The sequence below is a fragment of the Aptenodytes patagonicus genome, chromosome W (genome assembly GCF_965638725.1).
Source record: "Aptenodytes patagonicus chromosome W, bAptPat1.pri.cur, whole genome shotgun sequence".
NCBI lineage: Eukaryota > Metazoa > Chordata > Aves > Sphenisciformes > Spheniscidae > Aptenodytes > Aptenodytes patagonicus.
Window position 1 is genome coordinate 15485405 of NC_134981.1, and position 25116 is coordinate 15510520.

The 25116-nt window shown below is 36.9% G+C and overlaps 1 protein-coding gene across 1 annotated transcript in view; it reads right to left on the reverse strand.

Annotated features, from left to right (window-relative positions):
• Positions 1-2249: 2249 nt before the first annotated feature.
• Positions 2250-25116, reverse strand: part of LOC143172000 (integrin alpha-1-like) — a 65515-nt gene continuing 42648 nt past the window's right edge. The window contains 24 exon segments of the mRNA XM_076361207.1: positions 2250-2588; positions 3335-3451; positions 5011-5103; positions 5970-5998; positions 6001-6073; positions 7222-7326; positions 8968-9081; positions 10638-10743; positions 11786-11872; positions 12592-12668; positions 14484-14564; positions 15549-15684; positions 15887-15972; positions 16525-16635; positions 17609-17739; positions 17929-18019; positions 18021-18093; positions 19635-19765; positions 20199-20453; positions 21857-21915; positions 21918-21996; positions 23302-23444; positions 24643-24670; positions 24672-24788. Coding sequence (XP_076217322.1) covers positions 2544-2588; positions 3335-3451; positions 5011-5103; positions 5970-5998; positions 6001-6073; positions 7222-7326; positions 8968-9081; positions 10638-10743; positions 11786-11872; positions 12592-12668; positions 14484-14564; positions 15549-15684; positions 15887-15972; positions 16525-16635; positions 17609-17739; positions 17929-18019; positions 18021-18093; positions 19635-19765; positions 20199-20453; positions 21857-21915; positions 21918-21996; positions 23302-23444; positions 24643-24670; positions 24672-24788 — 2367 coding nt within the window. The 3' untranslated portion in view covers positions 2250-2543.

Here is a 25116-nt window from a genome sequence, read left to right on the forward strand (position 1 = left end):
TGAAGCCAGGAAAAATGACCTCATGGTTAACAAACTGGCTGAATAATAATAAATATAAGTATTTCTTTTGCTATTACAGACTTTCCACATGTACATAGGTGAGTCACAATTCATTCATAATTCTGTTCCTTTACAAAACCATAATAGGATAACAGCACTGCTATGCCTTTACAGAGATACTATAAGGATAAAACATTTATAATTCTGAGGCATTCAGATGCTACGGTGACAAGTGCCATTTAAATCTTTCAACTTGGCAAAATCATACATTTTCTTAAAATAAAACCTGCATCTCAAAATAAAACCTGCATCTCACATGGGACTGAAAACACCTCTGTGAATATTAATTATCTTCATTGTTCAACAAATGGATTTTTGCCTGCCTTCGAGGACTATTTAACTCACAATGAATGAAGCAAAGATCCTATCCACAACTCCTCTATGTCTTTTTTTTTTTTTTTTTTTTTGCACTTCCATTCAAGTTTTCCTTCTGTGCTCAGAACCAGGGCAACTCATCTTGTACCCCTTCAGATCGGGTGCGCTTTCAGGCGTGCAGACGAGCACAGCAAGCAAGTCTGCTGACTCGGTGGCTCTCCCAGGCTCTGCAAAGCACAGCCACCCACAGCGTTCCCATGGAGGGCTTTGCCCTCTCCTCCGAGTCATGCTACTACCTTCAGCAGACTTTTGTTATGAAATAACCACTTTTCCCACAGACACAAGGAGAAGTTGCAAACACCTTCAAACTTAATCCCACTTGCTGCATTCTCATAAGTCTCAGCCTTTCCCCAATAACTACTCTCTCTAATTTAGGAACTAAATAGAAGGGACTTAAGAGTGACAGCATCTTTCAAACAATAAAGCACCTTCTGGCACATTTCCAGAGTTGCACTTGCCAGCATGTTCAACCCAATCTATGGTCTCTTCTTAAAGAAAAAAAAAAGTCTTTATAAAAATATATTACTGCTTTTTAAGCTATTACTATAAAGTCAGTGGAGCCTATCTGCTAAGTTAAAACTTTTTGGAAAACTGCAATGATTTTTTTTTTTCTTTTCTTTTTTCATTTCAGTAAAATTTGTACCAAAAAGAGGAACAAATTATCCTGGCTTCCTTGGCAAGGCAAAGGCATTTCCACAAATGAGTACATCTTATAGTGCTCCTCAACATTTTCTGATCTATTGGCAATCAATACTGAGTCATCTCATGCTGAGGCAACATTGCACTTTGCCTGCAGGCCTCCATTTTCTTCTGTTAATTTTGTGTGGCTGCAAGTAATGTAGGAAGCTCTTGAGGACAACGCACAGCCCGAGAGCCCTGGGAAGAGATCCTCGTGGAAGGAAGACAAGTGCATGAAAGAAAGAAACAATATTCTAACTAAGTTTAAAAGAATCTTTTGCTATCTACATTTCAGTGTATCCTCATATAAACTTTTAATCTTTGACACAAAATAAACATAATTTAAGTGCTTATTTAGTATGCAAAGTCTTCATCACTTCTTAAACTCGTAAGTAACAAAGATGAGGTGTGGCTTATAATACTAGAAGCAGCTTGCCAGTGCTAAGTTTCCTATCTGTGCTCTTAATTATCATTTTGTACACTTTTAAACTCATTGGATTAAATAGCTACAAAATAAATTTACAGTGACAGTTTATGAAGCACCCTCCTGGCTACTCCAAGATATACAGCAAGAGTCAAACTTTCAGGGTACCTCTAAACATTTTCTGCATAAATATGGACATTTCAATTTGCAGATACAATTGTGCCCCTGCTTATTTGAGTACAGCGTGCAATCAGATGGGCTTGAATGTTTTGTGCATACATTTTTTTAGGCCTGCCAAAAATCTGTTTCAAGTTCAAACGTTTATGTGATTTAATGGATCAATCCTTTATGGTCCTCTTGACCATAAAAATCTCTTTCTTAGAGTATCCTGGGTTCAGCTGGACACACTAAGATGAGCAGAAAGAGAAGTCCAAGGTATTTCAGTAATTTTCACCCAAAATTCTGCAGGTGTTTCTATCTTCTGAATTGTCATTACAGTATTTGGTGCATTCTCAAAGTTTGCATGTTCTGCTTCATGAACTGACAGTCTGCTTTCACAGAACTGACATAAAGAGGAAATTTTGAAAATTATGCTTTTTCCTTTTGAAAATCGTAAGGTGATAAAAAAGACTGGGATTGCTACAAGCTGACTTGTTGCATAATTTGAAATGAAAAATGATTCCACATACATAGGTATATAGAAATATGATTACGCATTTTCCATATTAAAAAAAAAAACATTAGAATCTTTGAACTCAGTTACTCTCCAAAAATGAGTAACACTTGAAAGTATGTCCTTGAGTATCACAAAATGCCATAAGGCTGTTTATTCTTCCTTTGCATCATTCACCTACGTGCTTGACTTGCTTCTTGTTGTTCTGCTTCTTTTTTAATGCACCAGAGTTTAGAAAACATAGTGACCACTGCATGTATATCTAAGTTTATAATTTTACAGTAACGTTTTTGAGGCAGACCTGAGCAAAATTTTCTGCATTGGCTTTTTTCTTCATTTCTCCATTTTCTTCTTTAGTGGTCTCTTGAAAAATCCAGCCTGCAGAAGAGGAAAAAAGTGACTAAGCATACAACCCATAGTGGTAGCATTCATACGCTGGTTCTTACTACTATTTTAATACTTTCAGTACAGTAAAAAGTCATTTTATATTTTTATCAGTGAAGTACAACATTGTTTTTCCTGGAACGGAAAAACTAAAGAGACATGTCATGAAAGCAGACAAAAGGAGTACAATTAATATATAGTGAGTGATTGCTGAATATTATGCCCACATAATGTCAAAGGCTAAAACGCTTAATAATAGTTAGTACTCAGTTGAATAAATAATACTTTATTTTATACTTGTCAAATTTTTCAAGAGATTATGCATGTTGAAATTATAAACTGTAACCTTCTAACACAAGTATAAACTGAATATTTAGCTTGGAGAAGAGTGCCCACTTGTGGCAATACTTACACTACAGGCCTAGCATCTCTTGCACTGAGAAAACCTGGTTATCAAAGGCCACAGCCAAAGCTAATAAACAAAAAAGCCCTTAATAGCACTAAAATCTCTTTTTATTTTTCTTTTCATAACATACTGGCAGTACAGGTTTCAATCGGTTAGCATTGCATGTTACACTTCAGAAAAGTGTAGTGTTATTAGTTAGTTTGTCATTTCTACAAGATTTCACTCTACTTATTAGATACTATTAGTGTCTGTGAGGTTCTAGTTATGAGAAGGCCATGGCAGAGAAGTTAAGCATATTTGTTTATTTTCATGAAGACAAGAATGTGCAGCTTACCTTCCACAAAGCAAATATAAGCAGTGCAAGAATCAAGAGTCCAGCGAAGATACTCAGGAGGAGAACCCATAAGGGGACTGTACCCAGTGAAAGTTCTTTGGAAATCTTAATCATGGTCTGCAAAGTGTTCAGAATGTAAGCAATAAATAACTTGTCCCTCTAAAACATCAACAGAGCAGCACAATTTTGATCAGTATGCACTGATTTTCCAGGGTACCACTTCATTCTAAGTACAGGAGGGAACTGAGAAAATAATCTCCAACATGAAACCTTGTATTTACATAATATCTTGCACTTTGTAGGTGCATTCATTTCATGAGGATTGGCCCTGCTATAAGTCAGTAATCATTGTTATAAAGGATTCAGTACCAAAACCATGAGTAGTTGAAGTGTATGTTAGGGAGTTTCTTTAGTATATTCTTCATCACTCAATGCCTGCCTCCCTGAAAGGTGGCAGTGATTAACAAACTTCTAAATCAATTAAGTGTAAAAGGCTGCATTGATACTAATTTAATTTTAAACCAGGTTTATCTGGTGTAAACTAAACTGAAATAAGGAATATTCACATTTAAATGAAAGTGACCATATACGAGTTTGAATTATTTTAACTTAACTTATTAAAGAGACAATTTTACAGTTCAAAAAAGCATTAGAGCGCTGAACACTAAGCATCCAACTTGAAATTATGTCTTTTAAAAAATTAATTCTGAAATTCTTTGGTTTGTAAAGGCAGCTCTCGTTAACTGCAAGCCTCTCAGTTGTGTTTTCCCTCCTGGATTTAATTTCAACCTATCACTTAAAAGAAATGCCTGGATACAGTACCAGCTAATAGTTGACCTGTGATGTTTGTATTTTGGACAAGATCTAATTCATACTGAATGTTACTTTGCTCTAAATTTTGGGAGTATTAACACATAATAAGACTTGTGCTTAAAAATGTACATTATATTAAATAAGCCCCTGCACGTACAAGTTATCACAGAAAAGCAATGCATTAGCCACCATAAACCTCTTGGAATAAAAAGTATTAAAGGATAAATAACAAATCTAAGAAAATGTCTTTCTGCATTTCTCTTTATATCCGATACCACTGCTACAATGTTGTATACAAGTTCTTATTAATAGCCTATGAATAAACAACTCTGGATTTTAATAGGAGCTCATTAGTGCAATGTTGTTTCAGATGTAGCATGTAAGAAAGTGACAGGGAACTTCTGAAAAATAAAAGATCCTGTTTCAAATATGTCCTGGGTAATGAAGTGGAAAGAAATAATAAATGAAGAAATAATAATAATAAAGAAAATACAATGTACAAAGTAGGATCACTTCTAAATGACCCAGGACAATTTTTAAAATACTATCGATTCATTAAAAGAAGAATTTTAATTATGCTTTTAATTTACATAGATGCAGGAAGCATTTATACTGCAACAGGCAGAAATACTTTAGACAGTCCTTCTCACCCAGGTACATTGGTGGGTAACAGGATTTCAGTATCATCAGCTGGCTAATTCTGACATTTTCTACTGTAATATGAAATCACTTACTTGTAATGTACTTATCCTACTCTGAATACAACAGCTAACAATCAGTTCACTAGTAATGAATGATAACGAATGATTCAGTAGCAGAATAAATCCTATGAAGAGTAAATCCATGAATTATCATGTTCTTACCTCCAGTTTTTGATGGTCATTTCTTAAAATCAGTGATGAGTTTTCACTCTTAAGTAATGCTTTCACAACAAGGGTTAAGCTGTGAGTATTTGCCTGGAAGAAGAGAGAAATACCTATGGTTTATAATTAGGTATTTTGAAGCAGAAAGCTTTGTAGAAATGAGAAGGGTGAAAGCAAAACTTAATGCCAAAGTTTTGGGAGAGACGCTGAAAAATGCGAGTCAGTGAAGCTGCTCATGTGTATCACCTTCAGCACACACACATCACTGTTTGCAAGACAGCAATACAGCTTTGAAAGAGTAGAAAGCAGAGATTTCAAAGAAATACTAATCAATCCTGGAATGCTACTTTGGCCACAGGGACAGATTCGGGCTTTCTAAAATACTGCTGTATCTCCCCCTCGTGTCCCGTTATTTTCCAGAGAACAACAAAAGACACAAAACAGGAACTCAGTGTCAAGAATTCATCAACTGAGGAAAACAGACAACAGCCTGGCGTTTGTCGTAACCATCAGACAATACTGAGGTGTGCTCGAGGTGTACTCTCTCTCCTCTGCTCTTTTTGATCAAAAAACCCTTTCTAGACCTGAGAAATCTTTCCAGATTAAAACTTATTTTAAAGTTATATACTTCTATGTACCCTCTCCTTACATCTGCTGAATTAGAATTTGTGGATGCATAAGTAACTAGTAAAAAAAGGACCATCAATGCAGAATAAGGCGTGGGTTTTTTTAATGTGTTTTGAAATTCCTGCTAAGTTCTAAGTACCTACTTTAAGGATAATAAAATGCATATAAGTTAGTTTTGAGGAAATTTAAAAATAGCAAGAGAAATTATTTCAAATACTAGAGGACTATGGAAACTTAAGAAAATTAAAGATATAATTTCAACAGACATTACAAACAGTGGCTTAAGTTTCTCAAACCCAAGAGTATTCCAAATGCAAATGGGATTTACTTACTTTTATGATGGTAGGTTTCCATACTCTTACGAAACATTCACTTGAGATATGTCAGATGGGACCAGGGCACAACTAATAGATGCACAGCTATATGTATCACAGTCCTGTTTAAAAGTCACCAGCATGAGTTAATAGTAAGAGATTTTTCACGTTACTAAAATAAAAACATGTAAACTGGTATGTATACATATCATAGATTTGCTGTGGCATCAACACTAAATTGATATTAATTACTGGGGCTTTTTACGTAAAAATGACACTGCAGTATATAAAATGAGTTAAGATATTCATGCTGTGGTAGAATAGTCCCAGTTTTTGCAGGCTCGCTTAGCCTTGAGGAAGCTCTTACTGTAGGTACACAGCAAAACTCATCAGCAGAGCTCCTAAAGGAGGCACAGCCTGTAACAGCAAGAAGCATTTTTCTGCCAACACAGCTATAGCTTCTCTGCAGTGTTTCTTAACCCTTTCAAATCGTGGGACACCTGAATCTTTCAAGCAGGGCAGTGTGCGCGCGCGCGAAAATTTAGGTATCTTTACTTCCCAGTATCATTTGCTAGCTGGGAGGGCAGCAGAAGTATGATCAACGCTTTGGAAACATTTGCTTAGCCTGGACCTTTATCACCTCTGTGAAGGACATATGATAAGCATGGCAAAATACTCCTCTCATGGCTCGGTTTCATTCACACCAGAAACTCAACTTGTACCTCTATGCTGAGGAGGTAGTATGATGGTTTTCCCCCTGACATGCCAACATAACTATGTCAGCAAAATTATACTTCGCAACTCTTCCATCTAAATGTGAGAGGCTAATCCTTTCCAAATGGGGTCATCAATTATATTTCTACCAACTGCATGGAAAATCTGCCAGATCAGAGTGGTAGCATTTGAAAGTATTTTCAACTGCATGTCTAAAAAAGTCGCAAGGGACATGAGAAGCTTTAAAAATATTATTTATTAGTTACACTGAGAATATAGAAGGTGAAGATTTACTCAGCTGTCAAATGTGCTACTGTTATTTATACATTTACTAAATAAATAAAAAAAACCCACCAACAAATTCAGTTCCACATACAGTTTTGTAGCCAAATAAAAATAAAAAACTACAGCTAGTCTACATAAAGATGCCTTTTCAGGCTATTAAGACAAAGTGAGTTTCCATAGGATACAGTTTGAAAGAAGCTTTTACATATTTATTGCAGAAATACTCAGCTCAAAGATCTGGGATGAATATACATACTATATGTAGGCTTACCATAATTGTATCCTTTGTAGGTTCTTTTATTTTTGGCAACAGAAATGGTTTCCCAGTGCTGATCTTTAAGGGATCTACAGGGTAACCAGTTTGGCAGATGGCATTCTGTTAGCAAAATACAAATATTATTCTTATTGTCTGAATATCCAACCTATTACCAAGAAAAGCTCTGGAAACAAGCCAACATTAATAACATTAATAATATTTACTAACTGCACCAAGCCACTAAATGTAATAAAACTGCATATTGGGAGAGTGCAGAAGAAGAATTTCAGATGGTGTAGGTATTGAAGTATCGTTATTCAAACAACAAATGAGCTTTTTATGAGATAATTTAACCTAAACTCTATCCAGCTACTTAAACATCTGTAGAAGCAAACAAGAGCTTCCTGCAAGATGACCACTACATGAACCAGGAAGAGTTGGCTATTAAGAGAGCTAAATAGCTTTTGCACAGGAATCCACAGAGCTTCTGCCTTAGCAAGCAGACAGGAACGTTAAGTGCAGGATTCAGGAGCCTCTGCTGTAGTGCCCGGGGAGGGGGAGTGGGTGCTGGAGCACTGCTAGCCCTCCACGGCTCCTTCAAAGGCAGCTGGCAAATCCTTTGGTGTCTTCGGTGTGGGGGAATTTGGTTTTTTGGTCCAGGTCATTCACTTTCAGATCACTAGTGTGAAGAGGATTGCAAATCCCCTGCAGTGCACTTTGGCACACTACTATCACTGTTTAGCTAACAGTAGATGAATTATACCTACAGAAAAATGCAGACTTGTGACCTTATGTGCAAACTTGGGTCAAATGTGGTGATTTCTTAGGAACAAAAATAATGGGGGAAGGAGTTAAGAACAGACATAATTTCTTTGCAGTCTAAACATGAAATATTTTGTTGGGGTTTGTTTTGGTTTTTTTTGTTGTTGTTTTAAAGTGAACCTTGAACTTTCATTTAGACTGTTTCTTTTGTTTTTCAGTGGTGCAACACCTCAAAATATGTGCAATATTTGGAGAGAGGTGCGCATGCGTGTCTGTCTCTGAGGGAAAGATTTAAAAAAAAAAAAAAGGAGGTTCAGGTCACCACTTAGTGATATTTGGGTTGTTCAGTCATCCAGTTATTGATATAGCTCTAGTTTTAATATCTACAGATCTGGAATCATGGTACTTGCTGGAATTGTGATCTCCTCCAACTGCTCTGGAGGAGTAAAACAGAAAAACTACTCGCCCTCAAATGAGGGCTGCAGTGAAGAGTATTTGAAAGACGTGACCTACCACCCCCTTCAAGATGTCTCAGTGCCCCAGACAAGGAAGAAGCCAGAGGATTGTTAGTGCCGGAGAGCAGAAATTCAGGAAGATTAATTGCAGTAGCAGAAAGAAGAGGACTGAACAGGAGACTGAGCTCTAGATTTACATAGCAGAACTAGAGCATTTGCAAAACTAAGAAAGGAACTCCCGTCCCTCATTTCTCAGTCTGAACCCCTCATCACTTGGCAATATATCAAATTAACCTTGTTATAGTCCAATTATTGTTCAGCACCATGTTAAATTTGCTTGTTTCCTTTTAAGAAAATTTATATCTCTGTCTTCTTATGCACATCTTTACATACTCTTAAAACACCAGCATCTTGTCTTTTAGACTAAAAAGCAAGATCTACCTTGAAGCAAGGCGTAATCCCAGATGTTTGCACTTTGCAGTGTCTTACACCAAAAAAAGTTTCAAATTTAAAATAATAATAAAAATACAAATTCCTAGCTTACTTGGGAATGTGACAATGCAGCGAGGTAGAGAAGAGTATTCTTGGCTGCTGTTACATTGGGAAATAAGATCTGCAGCGTGAGGTTTGGCATTGGAAAGTATTCACCATTTTCAATCTGTAAGAAAAAAGTTTTGATTAGTACTTTCCTTATTTTATTGTGGGTTTTTTTCCCCCCTTTTCTATGTTTTTTCTTTTCTTCTGTTTTTTTTTTTTCTTTTTTTTTTTCTTTTCTTTTTACATTTCCACAGTCAGTTATGCAAAAAGTGGTGTGATGAACTCTTACCCCCCCCCCCCGAGAACAGCCTGTTGTGAATTAGAAGACACATTCTCCTGTGGTCTTTGGTAATGGAATGCTCTATTGAAGGAAATCAAATGGACAGGATGAAAGGGGCCATTTTGACAGATTCTTTCTTGTTATCTTGTTTACTGCATCCTCTTACCATCCAGGACTTCTATCTAAGGTCATTTCATTGCAATTTTTAATAAAGCCCCCAAAATGCTTTAACATGGGAGAGGAGCCAATGCTGAGTACAGTGGCTCCTGCCAGTTCCTCCTCAGGTGTGCTGAGGCAACAGCCCTCCTTGCTCACCTGCTCCTCTCCCCTCTTTTCCCTGAGAAGATCACAGGACATATCTGTAAGCTGCTGCTCCTTCTGAACAGGCCTGCTATGGCTGAGGATAGAGAAAACGCATTGGTGGAATTGGTGGCAGGGGAATTGGCAATCCTGTCTCAGAAGTGGACGAGCTTAATACGTACTCAAGATCCTGTTTTAACTTTTTTCTTCTGACTACTTATTTGTGATAAGCTGCTTGCAGAGATGAGTTGTGCTCATGAGATCATAAATGGTATGCTCTGCAGTCCACCAGCTTTTATATTCAGAAAGCAAAGATTTTGAAGTGAGATGAATAATGTCTTAAACATCCACAAAAAGCCTCGGGATTACTGGATTTGAACTTTTAGAATAAAAAAAAAAAAGTAGCTGAGTAAGACACTGTGGGCTAAAAAAAAAAACCAAAAAAACCCCACAACCTTTGCCATTGCTGTTTAGTGAGAGCAAGACCTTTCCCATGCCCATTTTTTATAGACAGAAAGTTGATTCAGAGACTTTTATCTTTTGTATATGGGACCTTTGTTCAGCATTGGATTTACACTGGGAAACAAGGATGTTCTCAAGATAACTAAATTCAGTCCTACTGCAACTTGAGGCTGGGCTTCTAGTCCATTAAATATCTTTTCCAAGTGATTTTAGTTTGCAGTATTCATTCCATTAGGAAGACAACGTTCTTAGAGTATGGCATTTGCCTTTTTCAAAGCTGACCGGATGTTGAAAGTATCTGTTCTGACCTACGTTCATTGCAATTTAAGTTCTCATTTACCAGGGCATGCTCTCTTTCCCCTGCTGAGGGCAGGGGCTCTAAAACCCACCAGAACTACTCCACAGGAGATGGACCACTCTGAGAACCTCTGACTCACCTTATTCCAAAGCAAGCGGGGGGGGGGAGTGTTAAAACACAAAATTCTCATGTAGAAGGTCTAACATATTGCATAGCTGCTACTTAAGTAATAGGCTATCACATTAAGTGATTAAAACCAAATTAAAAAAAAAAAAAAAAGAAAAAAGGGAAGAGATGAAGCCAGTACCTATATCATGCAGTTTTACTTGTTTCTTACCCTATAATGCAGAGTAACTTCATCCCCAATCTGCTCTGTTGTGTTAATAGCAATAGGGACGGTATCATTTGCTGCAATTATAACATGGTGCTCTTTGAAAACACTGTGGGTTAAGAAAAAACCAAAACACAATAAGCACAAAAGCTTCATAAAAACTCTAGCATTTAATAATATATGTCTTTTCATTATTTCATTAATCCTCCAGGACTAGAGTCTTGCAATTAAGAGTGCACTGCTACTTCCACTAAAGTGCAACTCATCCATTTTCTGATTAGTGCTCACTTTTTATTATGTACATTTCAAATGTTTTGTTCAGATAAAACTACAAAATGAGCAAACATTGTTCCCAAAAATAATACATCAGGGCCTGATTGTGCTGCTCTTATTCTAGCTGTGTAGTTCCTTGTGCTAAGAGTATTGCCATGTGAAACAGGAAGTGTCCTATAAAAGAGAGAACGAAGTAAAAAGAACAAAACTAGCATGTTCTAAATTCAATCTTGTTCCCTATGGGACAAAAAAGGCTGTATTTGAGCCATGAAATGCATCCAATATGAATTTGACTTAATTATTTACACCTGCACACCATGCAATGTTCTTTACTGATAATATTTATAATGGTTTTCAGGGATGGAATTTAACTGAATTCTAGCTATTTCTGAAAATAAAGTATACTACAAGACCTGCTTTAAAGTTTATGTCTGAACTGATAAAAACAAACCCCTGAGAATCTAAAATTAAGGCTAATTTTTGAAGCTGGAAATCAAACCCTATGCCATGCAATATTATAGCAATACAAACTCACGGCCATCAGGAAGCTGGAAGTGTTTGCTTTCTTATGTACCTGAAATGCCTTTGAATGAATAGAGCAAAATACAAGAATCAACAAAAGCTGCTGTTGTACTTGCAAACTGCAGATCAAATATAAAGAGATAGAAGGAGCTACAGCAAGATAGGGACAGTGACTGCTCCATTATTTCATATAACTGCTCTTTTCAATGCAGCCTGTGCTTCCTATTCATGAGACTAGAAGCTGTCATTTGTAGATACTAACTGAGCACAGCTCAACAACAAAACAGTACTATATTCTCTTTGAACACCTGCTCTTTACTGTGCTAGCAAATAGAAGTACAGAGAAGCATCAATATCTTACAAATATTAATCCTACTTCATATTTTACTGGAATTGTAACATGTCCTCTGTTGTCACTCAAGGTCTCAGGTGGTTCTTCACTGTCACTAAAATAAAACAACATATGCCGCTCAGATCAGACTCTAATATTCATCTGCACATGCAACAGGACTACTAGGCAGGAAAGGACCTGAAGAAACTGAAATACCTACAGCTCTGGGTATGAAAACACACTACCCATTTCCAATTAATTACTGTCTCTAAAAATAAATTCAAAAGACTATTTCCAGTAACTAAAAAGGTAAGTCCTGCACCAGTCCCAGCTCAGAGATGCATCTTTGTTAAAGTTACAGACTGTAGTTGACTGAATGAAAACGGACCAAATAAGGGCCACTACTCTCACACCATCCCTGTATTATGCAGGGACGGCAAACAGAGTGCATTCCTTTTACCCATCCAGCTCTATCACAGAAAACTTCTGCAGTGCTCTTGCTCTTTGAGGGCAAGACCTTTTTGTTTAGCATAAACTGATTCATGCTAAAGTATGAGGCAATTTTGTAAGAGAATAAACCTTTTCTGAAGGCAAAACTACTGGGAATTATGACTCATTTATGATTCTCAGGCTCTAGAGACAAACAGCTATTTATTTAGTCCACTCAGTCCGCTGCTGGACTGAGTACATCCATAAAGCTGCCAGCTCTACAGATTGTTTAACCACTTCTGACTTTAGAAAAGTCATCCTTGTTTTACTACGAAACACAAAGCTGTAGAGCTTTCTAAGAAAAAAAAAAAATCAGAAGGTAAACAAGCAATGATTGCAACTAACCTTGTTGCGTATACATGAATAGTAGCATTTTCCAGGAGATACGATGCATTGAATTGGAATGATATTTTGAAGGAAATCTGGAGAAATACATTACACATTTTAAAAGAAAAAAAAAAGGAAATAAAAGCACACTAATAAGGCTTGACTTAATGAAAAATGAGCAAAATTTTGCTACTTTTACCTATGGAATCCTTATTCACATTTTAACCCTTTTCTATGAAGGAATCAACTTTTTTGAATTTGCCCCAACCAAGAAGGAAATAACAGTTATCACTTATTAAACAGAAGCTTCCAATTTTCAGAACTGAGAAGCCTCAGTAAAACTTATTATATAGTATATTAGAAATACATTGCTAAATAATTCTTAATACAAACCAACTGGTCTTGCAAGCAATTTATCAAAACCATTTTTTTCCTCCAATGAGAACCATCAAAACCTGGCAATTGCAGTGGTGATGAGCTGCCTAAATAAGGCTGCTGGAATCTCAATATATAGTAAAACACCTAGAATACTGAACAGAAATTTTTACAATGTAAATAAATGACTACTAGGTCTCACAAAAATTCCTTACTCATTAGAACTAGGGCAAATCTATCACAATTTGACACTACACAAGATTTGGGAACACTGTCCCAAACATGTCCCTCTTCACACCCTGACACTTAAGGGTAATTTTATATGAAGCAAAAGTTTTACTATTTGTTACTGTACAGGATTTTTGAGCTCAGACTTTTATTTTTTCTTTAATGTGTACAAATCTTTATTACAAAGTGACCCAGAGAAAGTTGTCTTAGATATTTCTTCATATTAAAAAAAAAAATCCAGGAAAAGGCTTTAAAAAGGAATGTGTTAGGGATGCTTATCAGTGAATAAGAGATTAATTAATTTCTGAATGCAAAGGAGAGTATGAAATTTCTAAATTTAGGGATCTATAGCTACAGACAAACCGACAATGAAAGCATGTAAAGAAAATGAGAAAACTCCAGTAAAGCTGGGAATGGAACATTTGTGGGCACTGGCATTAGGTAGTCTGCTCATTTGGCTTCAAGAAAGTAACAGCTGATTTACTTCCTACAAGTCCAAGACAAGCTGGAATGTGTATGTGGGAGGCAATATAAGAGGACATCTCTCCTGATCCTCCCCCTCTGTTATGTATCTGCAACACAGACCCGATATGACAGGGGAACTGACAAGAAACTGCCAGGAAAGACAGTTTGTCTTATTTGCATGCAATTTGATATTTCCCAATTCAATATCAGAACTATTTCAGTGAGGCTTAGATGCATATTTTCAAAGGCTAAGTTTAGCTAAAGCTCCCTCTCTATTCCAACAGGAGATACAGACTTATCACTAGAGCTGTTCAAGCTGGAGCTTGATTTTTAAGTGGACTGCTTGCTGGAAAGGTCTCTCACTCCCCACTGAGCAGAGGTGAAGTCTTGATGCCTGGCATTGGCAGATCCAGATTAGCATTTCCAGATACCAGCCTATTCTCTTTTCAACCGATTAAATTTCATATACAAAATAACTAAAGTCATAGGCTCCAACCTGTGGAAAGCCACAGTATCTAATGTCTTATCAGTATATCCTAACCAATATCCTATACTTCTGAAGACAGACCCTTCTGGCCAGGCATGCCACTTGTCTTCTGTCAGTGTCAATGATAGCAATATGCACCTTTTACCTCCTCACATACCACATCTGACTGCCCAGTTGCTGAAGACCTGATGTTTTCTTATCTGGCTCAATGCAGTTCATATCAAGAATAGCTTGGGAAACACGCATGGACAGGTTTTGGGGTGAATGCAAGACAAAAGAAATTCAGAGGTGATAGGGACTGCCCTGGCCTTAGAACAACATGGAGCAAGAACTTGCATGCAGGGGAACTTTTTACCTCTTCTGCAGGTTTTAGAAATGGATATCCCACTTTACAGATGATGATGTGATTAGATTCACAACTATCTTTCTGTATATCCTAAAGGAAAAAGAAAGTGAAATCAATACCCTGTGCAAACTCTTAAAATTTTGACTAAGCGTCAAGGGCTTATCAAACATATATACCATTGTCACTTTTCATCATCAAAACATCATAAGAGTCAAAGCCTTAATTTAACTGGAATAAAAATAGGAAGCCACAACTTCTGCAAAACAGTTTCCACCTATAGACATCTACATTAATTAGTTGCCATTATTCCCTTCCAGTGAAAGCGTTTGGAACATTAGCAATTATATACAAACTGGACATCATGCAAACAGCCATGGGATCTAGCAGATCAACATATGTATAAGTACACGGTTTTTACATGTAATTTTGTAAATGTGTTCCTAACTTAGCAATAAAAGTGACATTCATACTCCATACATTATGGCCACAGGGTCAGCAACAGTGCTATGGATCCCTGACTTCTCCTAACATGCAACATCAGGACTTTTGATTGGAAACAAACTTCTCAAATGTTTCCCACCTGAACTGAGGTGAATTCATAGCATATCTACTGAGGCAGGCAGAAGGACAGCTATTTTGGAAATGCTGTCTGAGGTAGGCATGAGGCAGGCACTGATCTACGCTACCCTCCCATGACAGTGCTTATTCTATACATGTGCAAAAGGAGAATCCTAGAGGCTCAGGAGCCATACTGATGAATAATGAGGCATTTCTGGCTCTACAGATGTACAGATGATTCATGATGCTGACGTTCATCTGAGATGCAGGCACTTACTGTCTAAGTGTCATTGTGAAACTTGCATCTGTCGTTAGTGGAGGCTAGGCCATAGTCCACCCAGGTCAAAACAAATACACTCTTTTAGAGGTATAAGCAAGGACAGCACTCCCAGGGAATCTCTTGCAATCAACTGAGATGATGCCAGAGCAGTGGAATTCAGGCTTAATACAAAGGCTTCCTCAGATCTCCCCAGCAATATACGTTATGATAAATGTGATAATGCAAAAAATTCCTACCTCAATGCCAGCAAAAATAACATTTGGAAAATACTGAACCAAAACTCTTGTATTATAGGCATTGTCTTTTTTGTTCTTGACAGAGAGCTGGATGGTGAACTTATCATTGCGTAACTTCACAATGAATGGAGAAGAGCTGTAAAATAAAGTAAGAATGTTGGACATCTTAACTTTGAATCTGTTTTTAAAATAAAGAGGAACTTCTTTCAGTGTCCAGACTATGTTGTTTCCAATTTGGAAATTATGCCACAGCATTATCTTATTAGACTACAGAATTTATAATTTACATAGAAGTTTTGTACAGATATCAAGTGATACAATAAACCCAGTGTAGTTACCTGTCTCCAGCTATGCTTGCTTTTACATTCAAAACAAGATCTGAAATGCATTTATTTTTGGCTCCACAATCTTTTGCGAAAGGAATCTGCAACAATAGCATTTTTATTCTCAATTTTATTACATTATTAAAATTAAATACTTGCTTTTTAATTCATCATCTAATTTTATATAAGGTATTCTGTCTGACAATCAAAGAAGTCTTCCCTAATATTAATCAGTTAAACATGCCGATATCCTGTAAAGTGCATGGGTGAAACATAACCTTCCTACTCATTCCCTTTTAAGTGATTCATCTAGGTTAGCAAAAGAGGCAATAGTAAAAGTATGAATGATGCCAAGCACCATCAAAGCATATGACTAACATTCCCCTGCTCTATGTAAAAAATGACAATAAAATTGCTTGTACTCTCTTCTATCTTCAGTTAACTCTGGACAGCTTTAAAACCCCAGGCTGGTTCCCAAGCACACTGAATTGAGCTCTTCACTCCTGAAGGCTCATTTAGAGGAAACATCTTCTGGACAGGCTCAACAACCCTCCCTCTTTAGCCAATTTGTGGATAATACTTTCAGCTCTTGTGTGGGCTATGAATTTTACTTTAAATACTTTGGTTATTAATACCGAATCTTGCTGACTTACATATTCAGATATTGAATTTGGCAAGTTGCTGTCAAGAACAGGTCCACTCTCTGGATCAGAAAAATTGAACTCCAGCAAAACCTTTACAGAGTCCTGAAAGTCAGGCTTATCCTAGAATATAAAGAAAACAAAATCGCTGTTATAGACATTCACTTTAATATCTAAAGAGGTTAAAAAACCCCAAACACAATGCTGAAGTAAAATATTTTTCAGTCACATTGTCGCCATCCTTGCTTAGAGAAACATTTGAATGCTTGCAATTGATGATAAAGCATTTAATGCACGAGCCAACTCTTATAAATACCTACTGATGTTTTTGTGTATCTCATCTCATCATAAAAATGTCACATAGCCTGAGCTTATCCAACACAGTTTCATTTAAGAATGTCTCAGAACTGTCAACTCATAGCCTTTCCTCTTTAAGGACAACTAAAAGGATCAGTAAGATGAACAGCAGTAGTATCACCTTGTATGAAGTCAAATTGAGACCTGCTATTAGATGTATTGCATACTCAAGCAAGTTCTAGGCATCATTTATCATTAGTCTTGAATTATGATAAAACTGTGAAGTTGCTAAATGTCTTAAATATGGGTAGCTTATAACATACACCTCCATTCACTCTGCACATTAGTTACAATCTGGGCAATTTCATACTCACAGTTGCTAATTACATTTCTGTTTTATGGTGAATGAGTATTCTCTATCCCAAACCTAATTTGCGAGTTTTTGACTATATTTTAGTAGAAGGAATTGCACCAATATGCAAACTAGACTTCCAGCTCACATTCTCCTGCTGAGTTTTGAATGTACCTAGACTGTTAACCACAACAGCTGCTTAGTTCCACTAAGTGTTATGCTCTTAAGACAGACACAAAGAGACAAAGGTAAGTAGACTGTACATATAAGTAAATAGTTTATATCTATATACATATACAAATATATAAATCCTAAGCAGTAAACAAATTTTATGTACACTTAAGATTAATTCTGGATGCAGATTTTTTGTCCAATTTACAATTAATGGAATACATTTGGATTATTATAATGTCAACATGAGAAAAACACTTTAAATTATTTACTTGCCAACACGTAGAAGGTATGTTTAATACATTCTGACCCTTTTATATTTTTTTGCATTTTCCTCTCACGGCTTTCTGTGAACAAGCTTCGAGATATTTGTCTTTGTGAGTCAAGAGTAATCCAATACTGCAGACCTGCAAAGGAAGTAGAGATCAATATTTTGAACCAATTTGCCTCCACACATTCCTATTTTTCCCAGTATCTTAAATACATTTTGAATAGTGAATTTGAGAGTTGCATTCCATTTTTGGAGAAATAAATGAATGTAAGCACAGCAGTTTTATAATGTAAGGATTCCATAGGTTAGTGCTTATCCTACTTACTGGATTCAAATGTATCTTCCTTCGATTTTAGTCTGGTCTTAAAACAAATTGCACCATTTATGCATATTGTTTTTCTTTTATTTATCTGACAAATTTTGTTGTTGGATATTAATGCTTTTGGGTGTAAATTGCATGGAAACGTTTACTTCAGCCACATCACGAGACCTTAACAAAAACACAAAAAGAGAGAAAGTGCCTTGAAAATAATAGCAGCAACTGTTTAACTTCTTAAGAATGAACTTATAAAAGTGTGCAACATTGAACATTAAAATACACACATATGATGGTCTAGCAAGTAATTAACTATAGACTCTATACATAGTACCAGTAAACAACAAATTAAAGAGAAAATGGTCACAGGGTTTCTCCACAGCGCTGTACTTTCTTCAAAACAGATACCAGATAAAAGGAAATATTTTCAAAAGCATTTAAGCAATTCTATAGAGCCAGTCCCATTTTAAAAGAGACTGAAGACCCAGACCCATCCTCGAGAGTATCCACAGGTGAACATGTTGTTATACACAGGCTGGAGGGTAGTGTGTCATCTCTTAGGCTGTGGGTAGATAAACAGGCTGAGATTTACTACGAATTTGCCTCACTAACTCCCCTTCACCCCTGTCCCTGCATCACGTTCCTGCCTCTCCCTTTGCTCTGGCTCAGTTCCTTTTTTGGCCTCGAGATGGAGTATGCCAGTGTACTAAACCAGCAGAAAATTTAGCTGGCAAAATAGCTTTCTTCAGATTTGTGATCTAAACAATGCAGTGAAGAGGCACCTCATTGTGTTCACACATGGAGCTTTTAGAAAGACAAATTACCAGATGAAACTTAGGGACATGGTTTAGTGGGCATGGTGGTGTTGGGTCAATGGTTGGACTCGATGATCTTGGAGGTCTTTTCCAACCTCAATGATTCTATGATTCTATGAAGGTGAGAAGCTAGCAGCTTGAGGATGGTAGCAAGACCTGACAAACTTGATGGTGAGTTAGGTGGAACAGCAGGACAGGGAAAGCAAGGAGCTAGCTTAGCAGTTACCTTACCAGAGAAAGAACTGTGAAATAGTTTTAGTTGTGCTTTAGAAGTGAGGGATTACATGTTACCTTGTTTATTTCTCTTAATAGTATTTTTCCCTTCTCCCTTAAAAATATATTGCCCATTATGCCATCTGAATCATGCTCTTTTGTAAAGAAAAAGAATTCACTGTTCACCAGAAAGTTTAGTTAAATTTTTCCAAAATTTTTTGTAGGGAGTCAAACTAGAGTTTTCTTATTAGGAAGTCAAAGGAGTTTTCTTAGCGACCTCTTTACATTTGAGCCCATCCTTGATATTGCCAATAAGATAACATGAAATATAGCGTAGAAAAGAGAACACTTAGGGTTTGTTTTTTTTTCTATTTTACTTTCTCTTTTCGCAAGTGGAATCAGTTTCTGTTTTGAATATGATCTAGGGGGACAAGGTCTTCATGCTAGGCTAACAAGGTTTCTAAAACATTCCTATACTTATTACTATTATCTATTAAGTTTTATACTACTTCCTCTAGAGAGACATGATAATATGAAGATTCACAGCCAGTGTCAAAGTATGAGATAAAACTAGTACGAAACCAGTATTCTCACAACAGTCCAAACTGTAGTGCATGTAAGTTACATAGGTTATCACAAGACAAAATGGTTCTTTTCTAGCCTAACAGCTGCTGTGAGTATCCATACCAGAAGAGGGCAGCCCCACCAAGGCCTCCAATGGTGACATCAATCAGCCTGTCATCGTTTAAATCCATTTCTCCATGCACAGACTGGCCAAAAAATTTCACTGTTTCCCCATCTCCACCTGATGCAATACGCTGTGGAAAGCATTAAGAAGTTTATGTAGTGCATATTGAAGGATTTTATAAGAACGTTCAAGATGCATTTGTTGGCAGTTAGATGGCTTTTAAACTCTTTAAATATATTATATTTTCATTACAATAATCCTAAAAGGGTTACCATGGTGATGAACACACTATAAATTTTCAGAATTACAAAATAACTACTTTTTTGGCTGTGCAGAACATTTTGAAGGTTTCTAATAAAAACATGCAACTTTCTTTTCTAACAATATTAGAGTCAAATTTGGTTAAATCAGACCGAGTTTAAAAGTACAGAGCATTTTAAAAAAAGAAGCTGTCATGACAGGTGAAGTTACAGTTTGATTCTACATTGGAAAGAGATGGGAAAACAAGATTTGTGCTACATACACTTACAGCAGCTGCCAACCTGTAAAGTTTTACTTCATACCTGTGTGTATTTTTTACTGATTGTGTTGCCACAGCCATGATAAATATAAACAGCTCCCCGATGATCATCCTCTAAGGGAGATCCTATTACAATGTCATTATACCCATCAAGATTGAGATCCTTCACCACAGCAATCGCAGTCCCAAAGCGTGCACCACAAGGCTCATTCTTAAGAACTTTGCAGGTGTCACGTTTTAACAGCGAACAGCATGCTTGCTTTATAGGTTCAAGACTCATCTGATATTCAAACTTTGTCTGTGAAAGAACAGATTTAGAGTTTGTGGATTTCCATCAACATTTTAGCAATACAGGTTTTTAAGAGCTCCTGTACAGAAGACAAACTGATGAATTAAATGAAATAATTGCATCCTATTCATAATGATTGAGTTCACTGTAGAAACTGTGATTCTGTAACTATAACTCAAGCGTTCTTTTTGAGCAGCAGGTGGGAAAAGACATTCTCGCTCCCTCTCTTTCTGCATCTAGATGCTTATGCATATTTCTTGAAGTTAGAGGTTCACAGGAAAGCATAGTATCATATTTGGATGTTATTATAAGTAAACCACTTCATTCTTAAGATAGTGTATAGATTTCTTCCAAAGGCATTCTTTTAACCTGAGAAGCAAGCCAAGTTTCTGATGAAACACAGATGGCAATACTGTTATTCCAGAAGAAGAGACAGCAGTTCTCTTATGTAGACTGAATTCTATCCTCAATAGACACATACTCCATGGCCTTACATATGAATTCTTCTGGTCAGTGTCCAGTGTGCATCCTAGACCAAAACCACACATACAGTATGGTATGTAACCAATCTTTCCAAGAGATTGGCCCCACGAGTTCCACGTTAGAGATTAGCAGCAGCAAGCAGTTGCTGCATCTCCTTTATTTGGAGATGGATAAAAAGAAGCACAGGAAAAAAGTTTCAAATCCTTGCATTACTGGAGGACATGGAATTTTTGTTCCCTCGCCAACTCTATTCACCAGCAATTTGTTGTTAGCAACATGCACGTAAAAACTGGAAGAGTTCCTTTTCAAATAGATCCAGTCTCTTCAGGCCCTTTTCTTGCAGCAGTATTTTAGGAGGCCATCATTCCCAGGACCTACTTTGATATGCGTTATAACAATACACAATGGTACTGGACTAAAAGAAAAAAGAAGTATGCATAGACATTGGAAGGAGAGACGTATCAAATTAAGAAACTGAGGTGTATCTGGTATATTCCCAAATCTAGTCATGACATACTTAAAAGCTTTTAGATGTATGGACTTTAGCTCTAGGTTGGTAAGCAAGTCACAAGAATACTGGAGCACACACTTTTAGAATGGATGAGCCCTACTGTTCCCTAATGAGTGAAAGCAAAAAGAAAATGTGATAGAAAATTAACCCTATAAATTTGCATCTATGCCATATTGCAGTTTACAGGATATAGTGCTTATCTATATAATATACTCCATTAGAAAAAAAGGTGAGAAAAAAAGTTTGAGAAGAAAGTTTTCAGAAAATAATCTGCATTATACTCTCAATTGTCAAAATCCTGTTTCTCTGTTTTTAACAGGTCATCTTCCCCAGCTCAAATTATCATATTTCTTTAAAATAAGGATATGAAGACAGTAAGGAGCACGTTCTGTTCCTGGTCAATAAACATCGTCCTTACCTTATTCAGACCATAAACATATACTTTCCCTTGCTCCTCTTTTTCAGTTCCCATATAGGAGCTCCAACAAGAAGGTGGTCTGTAAATGAGTCCCTATCGATGTCGACTGTGGTAATAACACCCCCAAAGTATGATCCAATCTGCAGTAAAATAGAAGGTATAAATCAGAGAGAGTCAGCAACACTTCCTATTCAGAGACTTGTTTTATAGTTGCTTACAACAATGCCAAAATTTAACCACTAGGCAGAAGTTTTCTTTGCTACCTAGAAAATCTTTTTGGTCTGTTTGCCTTTGAAGCTTGTTTTCTGTTTCAGGGTTTGTTGTCAGATTTTTTATTTAAAAATGGTCCATTCAACTTTCAACTCTCCTGAGTTTGAAAGGTACAAATGGTGCCTCCTACCTGCTTAGGGGAGTAGGACCTCTTAAGACAGCATTTGAATAGAAGTGTCTCGGGGAAGCTAGTTTTCTCTTCAGTCCCAACAATAATACATAGAAGGAGCAAAATCAATGATCTTAGGCTTGCCAGGGGAAAAAGGTAGGATGATGGATAAGAGCTCTGAGATAACACAGTGCAGGCAGTCTCCAAAATTCCCAAGTTGCCACTGAATGCAGAGGAACAAGATTTACACAAAGAGCTAGATACATTCATAGACTGGGTACAAGGTGTGGGATTTATCTGGTTACATTCACTTTACAGCTAAGATAGACACCCTGCATTTCCTTTACACTCAACATGAGAAGCAGACCCTTCTAGTGCAGGATGCATTCTCATCCCACAGAAGATGCTTCAAATAGGCCAGATCCCTCAAACTTTAAAAATGCCCACTTTCCTTCTTTGACTCTAAAAGGATCAACTGATTGTCTGAGCTGCAGATATCAGCTGTAAAAGATGAAAATTAGGTAACCTGAATTCTCCTGAAAGAAGCTTGTACTGCAGCCTGGGGAGACCAGAGTAGTCAGGTCTTTCAACCCTCACGTGCATAATATTATACTACCATCTTCAATTATACGATTACATGTTGTTTTTTCCTGCAGGAACAACTCTCAATGAGCTGCTACTCAACATAAACAAGCAGCTATTCAATATTTCATGCTATCCCAGCTGATCTCTCTTGCACAGAACCCTGCTTGTCACACCCATTTCCTGCCAGTGACATACCCCTTCCACTCAGTGGACAGAGAAGACTCAAGTGCAGAGATGGCTACAACCACTTTGACACTGGCAAAGGTTTACCCCACAAAGAGAAAATTTCCAAGGGTCTCTGACTACTCTAAGTCCACTTTCCATTACTAACTAGACCAGAACATGTACCTAACCTTTCTTTCTGATCTTGCTTAAAACTCTGTTTCATTTGCTCTTCTGATACAGAGTTCTCATTTGAAATCATTATTTCTATTTCTCATGCCATATTCCTCTCATATATTAATCATGAATGCATACTTACTTGATCTCCATTTAACCTCTGAAGTACTTGTACCTCTTTTCCTTCCATTTTATAAATGATAACTTGGCCAGTATGATTGTATCGTGGCTGTCCTGCTATGTACAGTATGCCTCCAGGTGTCAATGCTGAATTCACACTATATCCTAGGAAGCAGAAAAGAAGTCAAGATGCAGTACACACAGAATGCATCAGAAATACTTGCTGTGATTCAGAGCCTTTTTAAGGCTTATTCTACAACTAGATGTTTAGCCCTACTTATGCTAGGGAATAACAGCAGAGTCAAACAAAAGGGCCGGATGTATATTGCCTACAGTCTCAGTCATGAGCACCACTGTGCCATTAAACCTGTTCACAGGCTGGTGAGTCACGTTCACTTTGCCATTCTTACATAGTGTAATAATATGATGGTACTGATGAAATAACTGGTGAACAGCTGGCTGAAAATCTACTTTCAAAGAACAGTTGTTACTGGCTCATTGTCAAACTGATAGAGTATTTCAAGTGTGATTCTGGGGGCATTTTGAACCTAGCTCTGTTTAATATTAACAACAATTTACCAACTTGAGTGAAGGAAGACAAAAAAATTTGCAGATGAATCAAAACTGTGGCAGGGTTGCAAGTATTCTGGAGGACAGGATCTAAATTCAAAATAACTTTACCAAATCAGAGATATAAAAAAAAAAAGCTAATGGAATTCTGTGAAGACGACAAACAATGTACTTAGGGAAAATGAAATTATTCTAGTGTTGACTCTTCATCAATAAAAACGTGGCTTAAATGAGATAACAGAGCGCAAACAGAACCATGAGGTGTAGAAAGCAAGACCTAGAGTAGAGAGCAAGGCCACTGACATGCTTTTTGGTAGAAAAGGCTGAGAGGAAAACAATAGCCTGCCAATATGCAAAACGTTATAAAGAAAACAGAGGTAAAATGTTGTTCTTGTCCATTGAGTGACAGAAATTGGCTTAATTTTAAGCAAAGATTCAGACAATATTGTATAAAAAAAACTTTAACTAGCAAGGCAGAGAAAAACTCAAGAAGAATACTAGGGGAATCTGAAATCTTCTCTGAACAGATTAGACATCTCTATTGGGGAAGACTAGATATGCTTAGGGGGCTATAAGTGTTTGGACTAGTTTTTTTGATTGTAGTAGTGATTTTTTTTTTTTTTTTTAAAGAAGAAAAAAAGAGTCATATCATAGACACGTCCATACATTATAAATTTTCCCAGGCTCCTAGAATATAAGATAATATTCTGTAAGAGAATCTTTGTGAATGAGATTAGAGAGAGGTTTTGTAGCATTTGTTGAAAAGCGTTATAAGATGGGCTATTTCTCTTACCTAGATAGGCTGCAAGGGGTTCATTTTTTTTCCGAAAGCCTGTCACAAAAAGCGTCATTAGTTAGCACTGAAATACCACTGTTCTTCACCATGAGCACTGTACCGTTCCAGTCATATGCTCCAACTGCTCCAAGCATGATCCAATCCTTATGCAGAGAAAAACAAAAAGCCTGTTCTCTATGTGAACCATCTTTAGACGTTCATTGATCACGATGCTCATGTTTGGGTAATGCTTCCTGTATACTTGCAATATTTAGCCCTGCTTTTCCTACTATAATATGGCCCCTACAACATCTTCCCCTCTTTGTTAAAAACACAGCCAAAAAAAGGCCATTCAGGAAAAGCAGCAGAATGAAACATAGCTCCTACAACTTCAGCCCACTATTCCAGGCCAAAACAGAAAGACGAGATTTAGCAAAGCTAATCAGAGAATACAACACTTGAATACATTCCCAGACAAACTTTCAGAAACTT